Here is an 18,317-nt window from a genome sequence, read left to right on the forward strand (position 1 = left end):
TGCAGGGTTCCTCCATGTTGTCCTTTTTTAAGGCAGGGCTGACTTTACAGAAGGTTTGGGGGAAAAAAGTTTTCTCTCCTCTATCTTTTTTTAAGTAAGGCGTAACTAATCACCATCCCTTAAAAGGAAATTATTCTCTAGGTGGAATGGCCAAAAGGTCTAAGGCGGATATGTGCCACTTATGAAAGGAGAATCATAAATATTTGAAAGTGCTAAGAAACCCTGGTGCCTCGTCCAGTCTTTCAGCCTGCTAAGGTCACAGCTAATCTGCAAGCCATGAAAATGCACTCTGGGGATCTACAAAAAGGGGGCGTGTTCCATTGACATTCGTCAGCCTTTGCAGGGCTTCTGGGAAATTATGACTAATTTCCGTCGGCTCGCGCACTGGGCAGCATGGCCCGCTGATAGCCGAATGTTTACCGGTATCGACACACCCCAGCAGCGATCTGGGTGAAATGCATTGTGGGTAATTTGACCATCATCAAGGGCAGCTAATGTTGGGTTTTCAAAATGACAAAATGACAACCATGTTCATTTGAGTTGTTTGTTTCACCACAGTCCACATGGTTTTGGTTAAACAAGACCTGATAGTTTTGTGGCTCGTTGTCACTGATGCTGCTGCCTTCTCATCACCTCTACTTAGGGGTGGAGCCACAGGGGCACTGGCCTCGGCTGAAAGCTGATTGGTCCCCAGGTTGCCTCCTCCCCTGTCACTCATCAATTGAAAACATAACAACGGCTAACGATAAGATTGACCCCTCTGTTTCAGTTATGGCCCTTCTTTTGACCCCCACCTTAGAAAATCCTAGAATCAGCCCTGCCTCTGCTGGGGGGAGGATACTGTGCTGAGGGGGATGGGGCACTTTCATACCTACCTCGATGGCCAGGGTTGGAATACGATGTTAAAGTACAATTCTTAAGTTCAGAGTAGTGTGAATAGGGCACATGCGGAATGTGTGAGGAATCTGAAATCACAAAAAAACTGTTCAATATAAAAACCCCACTTGGGAAAATTCTTGCCAAATGCTGTCAAGTAAAAAAAAAAACTGGAAGAACGTGAAAGAGAGAGAGAGAATGTAGACGAGCAGGTGTACTCTTTTCCAGGCACAAGAAACAGGGCTTATTTAGAAAGAAACCACATTCAAGATTTATCTTGTCATTGAAGACAGGCTGAAGGAAATTAGATGACTAGAACTGAGTTAGGGAGCTGAGAGAAGCACTAGTGCAGCCTAGTTTAAAGGCATCTTTCTAGAAAACTAGCAGATGGATGTAGGGCAGAGCTCCAGGGGAGGGAGACAGGTACACAGGTTGGTACTGTACCTCAGAGGGGGAAGGAAGGTGAGACAGGAATGTCGGGTGGTGCTGTACCTCAGAGGGGGAAGGAAGGTGAGACAGGAATGTCGGGTGGTGCTGTACCTCAGAGGGGGAAGGAAGGTGAGACAGGAATGTCGGGTGGTGCTGTACCTCAGAGGGGAAGGAAGGTGAGACAGGAATGTCGGGTGGTGCTGTACCTCAGAGGGGGAAGGAAGGTAAGACAGGAATGTTGGGTGGTGCTGTACCTCAGAGGGGGAAGGAAGGTGAGACAGGAATGTCGGGTGGTGCTGTACCTCAGAGGGGGAAGGAAGGTGAGACAGGAATGTTGGGTGGTGCTGTACCTCAGAGGGAAAGGGGACAAGTGAGACTGGACTGTGTGGTGGTGCTGTACCTCAGAGGAAAAGGGACTGTGGGGTGGTGCTGTACCTCAGAGGAAAAGGGGGGAAAGTGAGACAGACTGGCGATGACATGGTGCCCTACCTCGCACAATGCCAGTAGCTGCAGGTTTGTTGGCGTGGGTATCTAAGCAAGCAGTGGTGTCTGAGTTGGTGGTTTGGGTGGGGGGTGCTGAGGATGGCGGCATTGTAGTGGGGACATCTGGCAGATGGGACATACACAACAGAAAACAGACAAAAAAACAAAATAAAAATAAAACACAGACAAAAGTAACACAAGGGGGAAATACTGAAAAATGAAAATGGAATAAATGGGAGTTGCTTTTCACTGGTGAGGTGAAAGGTAACAATGAGACATGCCATAATGTAAAGTAAAATAACGGTGAACAAAAAGTTATGTCACGGTTTACCCAAAATATCCAGCATCCTAATTTCAGTTAAAATGCACAAAAAAAAATCAATAAACATACAAACAACAGCATTAAAATTCAGTGTACTTGCCTTCTGAAAACAGATATACACAGCATGGTGTTGTTAGGTGGTTAGGTAGCTGCATGAGGGTGATGGAGTATATAGTACAGGACAGTAGACATACATCACCTGTTCTCATCTTTCAGGAATAACTGAATGTGGCTCAATCACTAAAGCTAAAAATAACACAGCAAGCAGCGGCTGGCCAGATGGTATATCAATATTCCGCTCTCAACATTTTGCACAATTAATGCTCAAATGTTGCACCCCCAATGAGTTTCTCGCAAAAGCGGGTTCCTGTTTCCGCCTGAAAAGTCATAACTTGTGCCAGAAATGGCCAGAAATGCTAAACTGTCAGATGTGTCTTCTGGGATCAAGCAGAAGGAAATTAATGGAAATTACAGTAGCTTTCTTTTAAGAAAAAAAAAAACAGTAAGAAACAATGTAAGATGGCATCGTAAAACGTCGGCAAAGTGTTAAAATGTGAGATAATCGGCAATGAAGGGAGGGTGTGGGTTCTGTCACTGAAGGGGGGAATAATGAATTCATGCAGTGTATTTTCACTCTGCGACACTTAATTACCTTTCTACACACGGAAATTTGTCAGTTTTATGGAATCAACATCATTAAGGCCTTCTGTTACCCTTGTTACTACGCTGGCCTGACATTTTCATCAGCTTTGGAGAAGCTATGTACTTTAAATGTGTGTTTTTTTTCTTTGTTAATTAATGCTGGAAGCTGAGCACTTAATGAAACCAGCGCAGGTGGACCAAAAATGGAAAGCGGGAGAAGCTCTCATGTGTGGATGTGAGTGGGATGTGGACTTTGTGGCCTTGCAGTGCACACCTGCCTCAGGGGAGCGGCAGGCACCGCCATGGAGTGTGGGGGGGGGGGGCAGGGGGGGTTGTTGCTGGGGGTGCGTGGCCATTAAACATCCATTTGCGGGATGCCGCATTAACGGATGAGGCCGAGGTCCCAGGTGTAATTCCACGGCACCATCCATCAGCCCCCGCCGTCGCCCAGTGCGTTTTATCATGTATCTCCCCGTCGTCATGCCGGCTCCAGCCCGGCTACATTTACCAAATTAGAATTAAAATTGAAAATGGTGATAAATTGCCCGGCACACAACTTCAGGTGACATTTATTGCCTTTCAGCGCTCGTGTCATTAGCGAATTAGGTTCATCGCCGGGACGGACTCAGTTAACACGTCCTCTGGCTTTGATGAATATCTGTTCACCTCAGCCAAATGCGCTTCCACCGTTCCCGCTGCAGCTAATGAGGCCCTTATTCATTCACGTGTCTGAGTTCCCCAGATTTCAGCCCTCTGCCATCTCTCCTCGCCTCTTCATCTGCTATACCTGTGAGAAGATGTCCAGTCTGTTCTGGGGCCTGGTGCCGAATCGGGATTCTCTGAAGTGGACGTACTGGGCCTGAATGGAGCTTTTGACAGTCCTTGTTCTTTAGAAGAGTAATTTTGTGAGACCTTCATATGCTACACAACTACCAGTTGATACCATTCGATTAGCTGTGTCCAGACCTGACTGGTACTGTATGCAATGCTGCCATCAAAGTCAAAGGGCGGTATTTTGAGGAGCCTAAAATTTGAGAAGATGTTGAGATGTTGAACACTTCTCTTGGTTACTGCAGTATTTGGCATGTATTACCTCAGCATTTTACTATAAGGTGAATAACGTAGCTTAAACAGAGACAAAAGCACTGAAACCAGGTGTGTTCAGACTCTTGACTGGTACTGTACATATTTGGCAATTTCCTAGAAGTTCTCTACAGCTCCTACGGTAATCCGGGGGTCTGTTGCAGCGAGGGGCAGGGCTGAACCCACCCCATGGACCCGCTTCAGCTGATCAGTATGTTTTTAGGCTAAATGGACGAAACTCAGAAGATGCATGTAATCCTAAGCACAGACCTTGCTGAGGGAGACCTACTCCCACAACCCCTGAGGTGTGACATCATGCAAAGTAAGAATACCCTATGCTGCGTGGGTGTTTGAGGCAATTATCAGTTTAATCATGAATTTTACAAAGCCTCTAATTTCTAAGGGAGCCTCAAGGTGCGTTTGAAGTGCATTGTGGGCAATTATGCTGTAATAGGAGGCAGTAACTTTTATTATGCATACTTTCATGGTGGCCATTAATTGTTAGTGGTAGACAGATTTTTAATAAAGACGCTTGTTAAGAGCAGTGAGGTTGAAGGGGGTGTTATTATTTTTTTTAAAAAAGATATAATAATCTACATTTGGACCTTCTGGTTTTTTAGGGGTGGGGCACAACTGCCACAGCACAACAGGATTGTTGTAAACTCTCAGGGTTCAGTATTGATCCAAATTTTTAATTATGGCAAAGATTTATTTAGATTCTATGACTTCTGTGCTTCTGTATCAAAAGCGAAAGTCATTAAACGCAAGGGCTTTATCAGCAATGTAGCCGCCACTGCTGTAACCAGAACTACACCTGCCATGTTTGTAAATACAATCTACAAATAAATACATAAGCCGCCAAAGTAATAATGAAAGTGAAAGTGGAAGTTGGCGGTGAAGCTGCCGTCGTGTATCTGGCTGCTAGCTGTTTGGCCCAGCTTGGCCCAGGCTGGGGGTTTGGTGGGGGGGGGGGGGTGGCCTTTTCCTCAGACAAGGGGATCCTTTCATTCCTCTGCCCTTGGCGCAGCCTGACACCACTCAATTAGAGACGCATAAAACTCCTGAAATGGCAGCCCCAAGTGCAGACTGCTCTCTTCCTGATTCCCAAGGCGAGACAAAAATTGCTTCCACCACTCAGGGGGAGGGGGGGGGGCAGGTCAAATGCTCTTTTACTGACTTTAAGAGTATTACAGAAAAAATAAAACCAAAAAAACAGGGCGAACATGAGACCTGTCTACCGTTAAGAAGCTTCCTGCCTGAGCTCTCGATGCAAATAATCTCTCCTGTTTGTTACCCTGGCTCTTTCGCTCACAGACAAACCCCTTTCTCTCCATCCAGCTCCTTCGTCCTTAAACTCCTTAATCTGGCCTTATTTTGATCCATCCCTTTTGGCCGTCTTTAGCTGCCCCGTAACGGATGCTATCTGTAGCCCTGGGCGATTTGTCTCCTTTGACAGTGAGTCTCTTTATCCCTTGTCTCCACTGCTGTCCCTGGATTAACTTATCTTGCGGCCGCCCATTGTCCGTACCATTAAATACTGCTTCCTTTTGCTTCCCCATGAGCTTATATGCCAACAAAAGCCACCAAAGGAAGGAATACCGCTAAGATAGCATGCGAGTGGGAAGACGACTTGCTAGCGATGGGTGGTTTGGAACCTCTCAGCCTTGATCAGAATCTTGTGGAGCTCCAGAAAGTTCTCTAGAAGGTATATAAGACTGGCAGGTGATGCACCCCCCCCCCGCCATCCCTGTCATGGCTGTGAAGAACGTACCGTACACGTAGAGCACATACTCGGCGCTGCTGGTGCCCAGGTGGTTGCTGGCCTCGCAGCGGTACGTGCCGTTGTCCGTTTTGTTCAAGGACGTGATGGTCAGTTCACGGCCCTCCACGATCATGCGGTCGATGTCAGGCAGTTCGCTCCCATCCTTCGTCCAGAGGACTGGGTCAGGTCTAAGACATGGACGTGTTCAAAAATGAGTGAGGGTGGGTCAAAGGTAACCGGTGCTCTAGAACAAGATACAGATATTAGATAAAATGCAAAAAGTATTTCAAAGTATTTCAAAGAAACCAAAAGATCTTTATTTGCCAAGTATGCTAAACATACAAGGAATCTGTCTTGGTTGGCATGCAGGACAATTCAGGACAATATACAAGTATGTGTGCATAATTTTTTGCACAAAGTTTTAACTACCTGCATTATGTTTTGTCTGTGAGGGAGGGGTTTTCAAGTAAGAATTTCATTGTGCTCCGTACGCTGTACTTTGTACATATGACAATAAACTTTAAACTTTAAACTTAAGTGCCACGGTGTGGCGATAAGGGAGAATTATCAAATAAATTGGGAATATTGTGGACAATTGTGAAGCTTGGAAGTCTTACAAGTTCAATGTTTTCTATACCCCTAAATATTAAACTGTATAAAAGAATGACAATTGACTCATCTTAACCTTTGAAATAGTTTGCTGACCATAGACAAAAAATGAATAAATAAATAAAAATCTGAGTATAACTGAGCTTGACGTACAGCTATGAAACCTGACCCTTAGCTTTACCACTGTGTCACAGCTCTGCTGTGACAGAGGCCTAATTTGTTCAGACACACTTAACAGCACCACAGAAGAAAGACCATCAAAGTATTAATGTCAAAGTCACTTATTCAAAAACTTCCTCCACTGAAGAGAAAACACAGTCAATGACAGAAAATGCTGTTTTTGGGAAGGATTAAAAAAACACACACAAAAATACCAAAGCATTAAGGCACTGGGGGAATCACTGACTCTCCGTGTTATCTGTCCCTACAATAAGCCGCCAGTAATTAAGGAAACCATCTTAAATATTAAAATAAGATTTACTATTATTTCGCAATATGTTGTGGGATTATGGAATACCATCTGAAAAGGCTGGGTGAAGATGAAATATGTTTGGCAGATGCTGTTTGTAATTAATTTCCAATTTATGGTATCTGATCAACGTGACTCAAGACATCAATCAGGGCCAACATCTCCACTGCAGACACACTCCCGCGGGACAGTGCGGCGAGTGTGAACAGCAAGCTTCGCTGTGGGTATGACGCCCCCCCACCCCGTTGTTTGTGTACCTTGTATGTGGCACATTGCTCCCACTAGGGGGAGCTACTCTTGGCCTAATCATTACTTACGATGGATTTCCTTTGGAGACGCACTCCAGCTTTAGGTAATCGCCTTCTTGGGGGTGTACTGCAGAGTGCGTGATCTCCACCCGAGGGGCATCTGCATGGAGAACATAGAGGTGGTCATGCACACACATGCACACAGTCATTATTATTATTATTATTATTGGGACCAGTAGTAGTAGTTATGGTATGTAGAGGCGTTTGGACATTTTGGGGTGGAGAAAAGTCAGGTGCTGAACACAGTCATTCACAGTGGTGGGCATTTCTGGTCCAGAAGCTACAAATTCAGACGAAGATTTTATTTCTCTCGACCAGCTGAGTACTCTGTGACTGTGACTCTTTATGCTCAGCTGGTTGGTAGAAACAAAATCTTGGTCTGGATTTGTAGCTTCTGGGCTTGAAAAGCCCAACACTGGTCATTCACTTCACTTTTATTTTCAGTTTTATGGAATCTGATTGGCCCTGAATACGTGTCCAGACCCTGGATGCACTTACACGGTGATAGACCCTATTCCCTTCTGCATGTCCGTGCCACATGTGCGATATGCACCAGATACTCACAGTGTACCTCCAGCACCTCCGTGGCCTGCTGCGGCGACAACGCCAGTGCCACATGGTCCACCCGGCACGTGTAAGCTACGCCGTCATCATCGCGGTCCACCTGGAGCTGGACGGAGCTCTTCACCGTGAACGTCTTCCCGCTGGCATTCACCTCCTTGGCGCCTGCACCGGTTTGGTTTGGAGGGGTGGGGTGGGGTGGGGGGAAAGGCGGGAGGTGGGGGGGCATGAGAAAAAACAAAACACAAAACTCAGGCAGGAGATATCCACCTTCAAATTGGAGGAGGACCCCGGAGGTGATAAGAGCTCCACCTGCATTCGTCCTGGGTTTTCTTTAATTAAGTTTAATTTTCTTAGCCAAATCGGACATTTTTTTATCATAAACGTGAATCACTTCCCCGACTTCCTGTAGAAACAAGCTGCCTTTTTATCCTTCCAAACCATAAGGGGGCAGCTGCCAGGGATGGGGCTCCCTGAAAACAGACTCGTGATGAGAAGAAACGAAAGTCTTTGTCTGCTAGGTGTGAAAAACCCCAAGCTTCCTCCCAGCCATCCCTCCAGCATGAATATTCAAACGTTATCATCCTCTCCTGGGTGAACCCCAAACTCTCTGCTACTTCTCCGCTTCCGCCAAACTTCTGCCTGCTACGCTCTTTCCTTGCTTTTCTTCCTCGGCATGTTTCTTCCAAGTGCCTCTGACTTTTCCAGGTGAAGATAATCAGATAAAATCCTGAGAGTAGCTCTCCTAACACCAGCCACTGGAAGCTGTTGTGAAATACCTGGTTATAAGTGCGACACCGACCCGTCACGGCGTGCTATTCGCAGTGACAGGATGCTATTCGTTACCCATAATCCCGGTGGTGCATAAACCAAAAAGATGGAATTACAGCGCTAATGAGCGGTCGGACTGCTGGAGAATGCTGCCCACCTGAAACATGTGTCACTCCCACTTGCATTTCCAACAACCGTGGCAGTGACAGTGACATCCATGGCACCTGGACTTTATAGCCCTGAAACTGTACTTTATCAGTCACTTTATCAACCACTGTATCAGCATTTTGTTTAGTTTTTGCACTGTTTTGAACCACCTGTACCATTTTGCACTGTATTCAGCTCTACAAAGGCAAGACAAAATAACTATGCTGAAACTAAGACTAAGAAAAAGGGCTTCGTAGTTTTTGACTGTTCACCCGTACGTGTAATAGGTAGGTAAATTATAGTGTTTTCTTCAAAACCGAGCATGGCTGAACATAGATATTTTGCCACAAGATAAAACAGAGCCCAAGAGACTCGATTTCGATCAATTCTCAAAACTCAATTTTGATATAATATACAGTTGTTGTGTGTTTTACTCTTGTAAGGAATGATTATTTTACACTGTCTGTACTATATTGCACTGCCTTGTATTGTTTTGCACTGTGTTTAGTGTGGCTGATTGAGAGCGCATCCCAGTTTGCCGGTTACGCATGGCCGATAAAGATCTTGAATCTTGAAATGGGACAAAGACCTTCCTGTGATGGATGAAGCCCTGAAGAGCCCAGACTGGGCCCACCTCCCCGCCCCTCCTCCTCCACCAAGTGTGGGAGTCTCACCTCCTGCCACCGTAACACCGGCACCTAGGCAACGCAAACATAGAAGCTGTCTTTTGTTCTGGTTTCCCCTCTTGATTTAAAGGGCTTTCGGTGGAGCCAGAGAAAAGGGCCTGGAAATGTGGCCCCCTGAAGTCGTCGGAAATGAGAAAGTTCCACATGCCAAATCCAAAGTATTTACAGACGGCGACTTTTCACTGCTGCTCCATGGGAACTACTCTTCCGTCAGGCACGGATGCGGGAAGTGCAAATGCGACTTTCACGGCTTTTTTGTCATATACCGGATAAGTTACAGCATGGGTGACAGCTGGATGGAACGGGGTGATATTCTGAAGCAGCCGAAACTGTTAAGAAGTTTTGGATGGTGCAAAATGAAGCAGAATTTCATTGTGCCGCAGACTAATTTTCATTTAATTCACCGACATGATAGGTGAGGGTTCTTAAAATGACTCACATCGCAGTGTTACTGGTTTTCTGGGGCAGCCTGTCACTGTACCACAGCCAGTGCATCGAGAAATTACAAGAACTACCTTCACCACTCAGTGCATGAAAGGCTCACAGAGGGTGGCTTTCGTCCTTTTACAAGACCAAATGGAGAAGTGCCAATATCCTCTGACCTGAGCAAGGGAGGGGGACACCCAAAAAAAAATCATTTGATAAAATCAACATATTTCTGAATAAAACATTAACTTTGTAATCCCTGTTTTAAATGACTTCCAAGGTACAAAAGACACTATTAACAACTGTCAGGAGGGAAAGATGTCATTTAATCCCTTTAGTCTGTGGCTCCTCTGTTCTGTTTGAATTATAATGATGGTTAAGTGGCAAGGTCACCCTCTAGACTGTCCCAGTAAGAATCTTTCAATGTTTTTTTTTTTTTTTTTTTTTTTTTTTAATTTTCCAATGGGTTTTGTTGAGCACTGTGGGTTGGGGGGGGGGGGGTTCACCTCAAACAATCCAGGATTAAATGGGATTAAATGAGGCAGAAATGCTATTAAAAGAAAGCAGTCAAGACAAACTAGATAAAAGGGCTTCTAAGTTGTCTCCATCTGAACCAAGATTTCCAACTCAGAGTGGAAAGTTCCCCTGTTTTTTAATACATAAATTATAACACACAGTTTCGCTCCGAGTATGTACGTGATCTTTTATGAATTTCAATAAGGTAGTGGTGGTGGTGGGGGGGGGCAGTGAATATATTCTGATCTTTACATGAGACCAATTTCATAGAGCACGGTACCTCACTTTCTTTGAAATGTGTCACATGGTACAAGATAGTTCAGGCCTTTTGAATCCATACAGGAGTGAATCTGGAGTGCTGGCTGCGGGTAAAGTAATTTAAATCCGGAGGATGTGGGGGCGAGGGGGGGGGGGAGGGGCACCCCTTCCTTACATTTGGGATGTGAACCTCATTTTGAAGAAAAAAAAGACTTCAGCTATTTTTGTTTCCTCTATTTGTGGGTATTTTGAACCTCATGGATCATTTTAGTGTGTGTGGATCATATTGTCAGAACATCACATATCTATGCATTAGGGCTGCATGGCGTCGGAAAATTTCGGATATCGCAGTGTGATTTTCTTTGCAATAAATATCGCAATATTTATAAAGCAAAGAAGGAGTTCAAAATAAATTTCTCACCAACTCCTCGAGTGATTTAAACAGCAAGGATGGAAATGATTACAATTGGCTCAGAGGACCAAAGCAAAATTCATGCAAAAGCACCAATAGTAAACAAATTTTTTAACATAATCTTGAAAAGGAATAATCATTAAAATTGCAAAGTTTGCTAAGCTTTGTTTCCTATGACAGAGTAAAACATGTTTCAGTGAAATCTAAACCCCTCCGTGGGCAAATCTCATCACCAAGATTTCAAAATACCGGAAATGTATTGCAAAATAACATTGTTTTTGAAAACACCGTATACTGCGGTCCGGACAATATTAAGGTATCAAATAGCCTGATCTCAACCCAGCTCACTATTGCACTTCTTGCAATGTGAGAATTACATGTGCATAACATGCGATATCTACTGTATTATTATCGCATATCGCCCATTGTGATTAGTGATTCGCTGTGCATGTCACTCACTAGCAACAAACTCTGTGTATCCAAAAACCCTTAAATTGGAATAAATTATATCAAACAGACTTATCTTGTAAATTAGTCATGGAAAATGAAAACCATGCACGTTTTTCTTTTGTATCAAAAAAGCAAAAATGTTGTAGCATGACATGCTTGATTTAATTTGCTTTACTTATGCTGCAATGGATTATTCCGCGTGTGGACATCACGATGATGATGCGGAAACGATATATGGTACTGCACTAGTATGTGTCTGCATAAGTGTGCGTGGGGGAGGCTGTGCAAAGGCAGGGGGGGTCCTTGATATACACTATAGTTATGTCTCTACAAGTGTGAATTATAACGAAACAACGCATATCGGAGATCCATTTGGACAAGGTATGTGAGAGATGCATTGTGATGTCACAGACCTATTTTATTTTCTATAATGTACTATTTATCATCTATTTTCTTTTTTATTACATATATATTGTCTTACATTATGATTTGCATTATAGTACAGTAAACAGTAATTGCTATACAGTTCTGTAAAATGTATTACTTTAATTAAATACAAGCCTCCGATACTCAATGTTAAAATATGTCCGGGGGTATGTTTACCTGAGGTTTAAACAGTAGAACTAATAGCTTTTTGTAATCCAATACGGCTAAACCCCACCCAGCCAGAACTAGTCTTGTTTTCTGAGTACAGCACTGTCTGTATTTTCCAGCCTGTGACGGCCCTTATGGGGATTTCCCGGACAATATCGATTCACGCAAAAATTTTGCAAAAAACGTCATACGTGCAAAGATATTTGGTGCATAACGAGAAATGACATATTGGCATGATGTATAACGTGTATCCATGTGCTGTATGTAGGGTGTTTAAGAATTAAGACACTGTGAGGAGATGTATGTACCTGAGATATAATTAACAGGGTCTTTCAATTCTACAATAGCTATGAGATTAAAAACATTTGTGACAGAGATGTTTACGTGTTTTTGAGACATCCTCCGTTTATTTTGTGAGATATCCTCCTGGATATTTCTCTTATGTCTTTTCATTCTCATATTATTCCTCTTCTTCCCACTTTTTTCATCTCTATGACACACTGAACTCACAGGACTCTCCTCCGCTGGCAGAAGGAATGAAGGTGAAGACGGACGTGTGAAATACTGGGGATCAGCGCTGGAAATCGGGGCCCAGGTAGACTTGTTACGAAATCGGCATAGACCTTAGCTTAGTTCTCTTCAGTCAGTGGGGATGCCACAGAGCTGCCAATCAGAGCCCTCCAGGGGGCGCTGGGAGCATGGGCGTCACGCTCGGGGGCGTTTGAGCATGCAGAAATATCATTCGGAAGACAGGGTGTGTCAGGGAGGGCACACTGAGACAGACAAATATAGCAGTGAGCAGCGACTGCCCTGTGCACAGCGCTCTCGAGCCCCCAGACGATATCCACAGGTAAATACAGCATCGCTGCTGCATCCTGGGCTGGCTCGAACAACACACAAAGTGATCCGTGCCGTAGCAAGGCCTTGTAATCAAACGCCTATCCTCGCTGCAGCTGATTCCAGTAATTCTTGTAATATTTAATGGTGATTGTGATTAACCTCAGACCTGGCTCTAGCTATAGGCCAAACAGGCAGTTCTTTAGGAACCTCAAATTACCTGTGGTGTGGAGGAAGTGAAATGATGATCTGTTTTCTTGGTGGCGGGTGGGGGGGGGGCTAGGGCCTCTGATTAACCTTCTCCCATACAGAGCACCATCTTTTCCTCTGTGCCTATGTCTACATAAATCTTTCAGTCATATATTCCTACAGCGCCCATATACCTATTATCTGTCGTGCATCTACTGAAGTGTGATCTATCCGATAGAGAAGCATATCGTAAATTTACAGCTAGCTTTGACGAGGTTTGTCAAGGCTAGCCGTAAATTGCCAGAAATGAGAAAGTAACGTCAAGCGTCGTGCTGACGCTTGACGCTGGGGGTCCACTTACAGTGAGGGGAAAGGCACAGAAAAAAGGCAGAGAGCGAGATCGAACTCGAGCATCGACACCAGAGGCCTGGGAAAAAAAACTAGACTCCTAATCTTCATTATGCACGCCGCCCTGTGTAATTACACTCATAGTGGGATTGCGTTTGGTGCACAGAGGGGGGACCCTTCAATGCTCGCCGTTCCGGTGTTAGGGTACAGCCTCCTTGGCGCCGCCTGAGCGTGACCGCCCTCCTGGCGATTCGAGATAGCTGCCGCGACACGCCGCGACTGTGGGGGGGAGACGATTAGCATTTCATTTCCACGCGGCAGACCGGAATTTAAATGCCCGTCCCCACCTGGAACTGCGGGAATTCGAAGCATCTGCGGGGACAACAGAGGCCTGCCCTATCCTAGTCTGTTTATCTCATGATTTGCCAGTCTGTTCCTGCGGTTTTAGTAGTGGGGGCTTTGCGCGTGTGCAGCTACGCAATGTGTGGGTTCTGCTGCCACGGATATTGGTCATGCAATATCGGGGGCATGACTCTGATGCCATTCGAACAGTAGTGCCCACCCAATATAGCCAAATGCCCATCCCAGGATGGTATCCTAGGAATGTCATTGTGTTATATTACATATAATGAGCAGATGGCATGAAACCATCCTGGATCTTGGTGTTCACTTCAGAAGCACGGTAAAAGATATGAGGGAAAATTAAAAAGGGGGAGGGGGGGCATAAAATGAGTTAATGTCTGTGGTTGGTCTCATGGAGAGTAAGATGGGGATCCTATAGAGGTGAATAAAATATTCTAAAGTCATCATTCCGTAGAGCACAGTTTACCAGTACATCCCAGTTTAAACGCTGGGGACACAGTCGATGCTACTGTAATGGTCACTTGCAGGCATGTAGCCATATATTAAAATTATGGGTTTGAATCCCCCCCAGCCCGAAAGTTGTTTGTTTACTTTCAGGCACAAAATCTGGTAGTAAAAATATGGGGTTAAGTCCCCCCCCCCCCCCCAGAAATGTTGCTCCCGGTCAGCAGAATCTATTGCTGTGACCCCCAAGCTCTGCGTGTCTGTGACAAGAGAATTTCCCCGTCGATTGAAAAAGTCTCACTATTCTGTTCTAAAAATAAGTAGACAAATAAAACCAAAGGATGTTTTCCACCAGTGTTAAAAACGCTGTTTACTTGGCTCTTCTTCACTACGAAACCATGCAGACTGACTTCACGCACTGAGCAGACAGGGGCCCGGGAGACTGAATGGCAGACAGGGGTCCGGGAGACTGAATGGCAGACAGGGGCCCGGGAGACTGAATGGCCAGATGTACCTTGGCAGGAGCGACACAGCAAAAACAAACCTCCTACATCCTTCTCTCTCTGTCTCTCTCTGACTTTCCCTCTGTACTCCTTTCCACTGCTTCCGTCCCCCCCCCCCCCCTTCATAAATGTCCACCTCCGTAAGTCACTCCAGCGGATGGGTTCTGGGCAGAATCGTCTCCAGCCTCAGTGGAGCATTCTTTAGAAATCCATCACGCCGAGCCCACATGTGTGCAGCTGAGTCACCGCAGGCAGACCACGTCTGTACCAAAAACCAGCCAGTCAGGTCTAAACTTATAACGGAAGATGGGAGCCATGAATGAAAAAACAAACAAACAAAAATTCTAATTTTCTCATTCAAACCTTGCATAATGCACACCTACTCTAAAATAATCTTTACGATTATTCATTCCTTAATTTGTTTCCTTGTTCGATTGCTTGTTTGTTTGTTCGTTCGTTCGTTCGTTCATCTTCTATACTGCTTGTCCTATATAGGGATGTAGGAGGCAGGGAATAAACGCAGGATGGAGCACCAACCAATCACAGATTTCTAAGATTATTCTAAGCAAATATAAAATTCCATGAGAGAAATGACTTCATACACAGATAAAGCTAAAAGTTAGGCTGGTGGGGCTCTGTTGAAACAAAAAGTCTGGAAGAAGTATTAAAGAGGGAGTAGGGGAACAAGAAGGGGGCTCCTGGGATGGAGTGGGGGGGTCGCTGCTGCTCGATTGGCCTTATCACTCGTATGAAACAAAGCCTTGCGTCAGCACCATGACAAAAAAAACTCATTCTTCCATGGCTTCGGATCTTCCGGATGCCATTGGTAAAATCTCATTTTCAAGAAATATCATGAAGCAATAATTTTATAGCTTTATTGTCCTGTGGTGTCCCATATATACACTATGAAAGTATTGGGACACCCATGATAAGTCACACCCATTGCTGACATAGAGTTGTAAAATTAAGCAGACAGCCACACAAGGTCACAGAGAGCGACCTGATCACCCAGCATCAATACCCAGCTTGAACGGCAGCAAATCCATCCCACCAGCAATGATCCAACCAACATCTACTGGAAAGCCTTCCCAGAGAACAGGCTACTACAGCAACTAAGGGTTAGCTGGCTTCATATTAATACCCTTTGATTCAGAATGAGATGATGATGTGTGTGTGTGTGTGTGGGGGGGGGGGGTGGGTTAGTTATGGTTAAGTTTAGGGCTGGGTAGGGGTTAAGGTCGTTATCGTTGGAATTAGGGTTATTCCTATAGAATGAATGGCGAGTCCCCACAAAAATATGAATACAAACGTGTGTGTGTCTCGGTGTATATGTGTTTGTGTATATATGTGTGTGTGTGTGTGTCTGTAAACTTTACATTTTAAAAACACTTGGGGATTGAATTCACTTTTCTCCCCTTTGAATGACAGCTTGCTGCAGTACAGACTTGCACACACTGTTCTCCCCATTGAATGACAGCTTGCTGCAGTACAGACTTGCACACACTGTTCTCCCCTTTGAATGAGAGCTTGCTGCAGTACAGACTTGCACACACTGTTCTCCCCTTTGAATGACAGCTTGCTGCAGTACAGACTTGCACACACTGTTCTCCCCTTTGAATAACAGCTTGCTGCAGTACAGACTTGCACACACTGTTCTCCCCTTTGAATGACAGCTTGCTGCAGTACAGACTTGCACACACTGTTCTCCCCTTTGAATGACAGCTTGCTGCAGTACAGACTTGCACACACTGTTCTCCCCTTTGAATGACAGCTTGCTGCAGTACAGACTTGCACACACTCTTCTCCCCTTTGAATGACAGCTTGCTGCAGTACAGACTTGCACACACTGTTCTCCCCTTTGAATGACAGCTTGCTGCAGTACAGACTTGCACACACTGTTCTCCCGTTTGAATGACAGCTTGCTGCAGTACAGACTTGCACACACTGTTCTCCCCTTTGAATGACAGCTTGCTGCACTACAGGCTTGCACACACTTTTCTCCCCTTTGAATGACAGCTTGCTGCAGTACAGACTTGCACACACTGTTCTCCCCTTTGAATGAGAGCTTGCTGCAGTACAGACTTGCACACACTCTTCTCCCCTTTGAATGAGAGCTTGCTGCAGTACAGACTTGCACACACTCTTCTCCCCTTTGAATGAGAGCTTGCTGCAGTACAGACTTGCACACACTGTTCTCCCCTTTGAATGAGAGCTTGCTGCACTACAGACTTGCACACACTGTTCTCCCCTTTGAATGACAGCTTGCTGCAGTACAGACTTGCACACACTGCTGCTGAAGAAGCGATGTGTCACCAATGGCCTTTCTCTGCCAGCTACATTCCCAGCATTCCAAGGGAAGGACCTCGGATCTGAGTCCTATTCCATTAGTCATGTGTCTGCAGGGCATCCAGGCCCGCCCTCCACTAAGAAAGTGCTCCGTAATGAGAGAGAAAAAAGTTGGTGCGAGAAAGAAAATGTCATTAAACTGGACGGTCATCTGAGGCAGTTTCTGCTGGCGTTTCGGAGTGTGGTGAACAACCTTGTCACCATTCAGGCCTAGTTGGCCTGAAGATTTGAACTGTGCTTAAGATTTAGTCCTAATACCATTACTAAGGGTACCATAATTGGTGGTGGTGGTGGGTGAATATCCCACTAATCCTACGGCAATAGGCAGAGACTGGTGTTAACACCATGAAATATGTAGTGTGAGCAGCATCAGCCGGGGCTCTGTAACACTTCAAAGGGATGAAAGCTTATACCATTGATCTAACCAAACTCTTACATAATCAGTCTGCATCAATCTGGAAATAAACCATCAACTCCTCAAGTGAAATTTGCAAGCAAATAAAAAAAGTTCTGCTCCAAGCTTTCTTATATAATTTTGTATATTTTGTGGCACAGGTGAGGAACTCCTTCAGTGTTAAGAAATTGCACAATGGCTAGAGAAAATGTCTGTCTCAAACAAGGAGACTTTCATACTGCAACAAACACACAGCAATAGCACTTAAGGATGTAGCTTATTTGTTTTTCTGCCACATAGTTTTTAGGTTCCCGTCCTTAAAATGACTTTTTCTTTAGTGTAATAACATTGTTTGCTATAACCTGCTAGTCAGGACCTCTGACTCACAAATAGGGATCTTCTGTATTCATGCAAACTTTAATCCTTATATTGCTGTAGCCATTTTCAGGAGTCCGATACTGCTGACATAACCCATGTGTTACAGAAGGTCAGTAATAAGCAGTGACAGTGACAAACAACCGAAGATGTCACAGAGACGAATTAGCCGGTGCGCTGGAGTTGGGTGTGAATAGCCCTTATCGTAATGGTCAGCTTTAGTCTGTTGCTCCGGGACCACGCCTCTGTGTGCCTTTGCCCTGACTCAGCCGATAGAGACGCTACAAAGAGCCTGTTACTTTGCGTTAGCGTCCTCTATGGAGCTCTGCCGCCCTATTCAGGCCGTGAAAGCTGGAAAAAAAAAAACATCACTCATGCTACATAATGATTCCCCGCATGTACATAAATCACTGTCCCTTCTTGACATGCGAATCTTTTCTAACCTTTATTTTTAAAGTCACCAGGGCTTCCTTCATGGATTACCACGTGACAAGCTCTTGCCCACTTATGGATTTTTCCTATTGTAGTGTTTTTTTTTTTGTGTATAAATATATTACGTCAGTGTCTAACCTGCGTTTCAGGCAATGGTGCGGAACGACGTGTGGGTTGCCATGGCGAGGAACGGACGTCCACTTCCTCTGAGCATCCTTTCTCAAAGTGAAAAGCGTGGTAAATCGTTATTAAAACCACAATTTCCAAAGAGATTTGTCGTCG

The 18,317-nt window shown here is 44.9% G+C and overlaps 1 protein-coding gene across 5 annotated transcripts in view; it reads right to left on the bottom strand.

Annotated features, from left to right (window-relative positions):
- The window catches only part of cadm2a (cell adhesion molecule 2a), a 312,847-nt gene that overhangs the window by 11,348 nt on the left and 283,182 nt on the right, over positions 1-18,317 (bottom strand). For 3 of the 5 annotated variants that reach the window (XM_072701872.1, XM_023805316.2, XM_023805318.2), the window contains 4 exons: positions 7,548-7,709; positions 6,993-7,083; positions 5,607-5,785; positions 1,795-1,911 (listed from right to left, as the gene is read on the bottom strand). In XM_072701872.1, the coding sequence (XP_072557973.1) occupies positions 1,795-1,911; positions 5,607-5,785; positions 6,993-7,083; positions 7,548-7,709 (549 nt within the window). The remainder of the gene's footprint in view (positions 1-1,794; positions 1,912-5,606; positions 5,786-6,992; positions 7,084-7,547; positions 7,710-18,317) is intronic. The other 2 variants (XM_023805321.2, XM_023805323.2) reach the window with 1 other exon arrangement.

Source organism: Paramormyrops kingsleyae, chromosome 18 (assembly GCF_048594095.1).
Source record: "Paramormyrops kingsleyae isolate MSU_618 chromosome 18, PKINGS_0.4, whole genome shotgun sequence".
Lineage (NCBI taxonomy): Eukaryota > Metazoa > Chordata > Actinopteri > Osteoglossiformes > Mormyridae > Paramormyrops > Paramormyrops kingsleyae.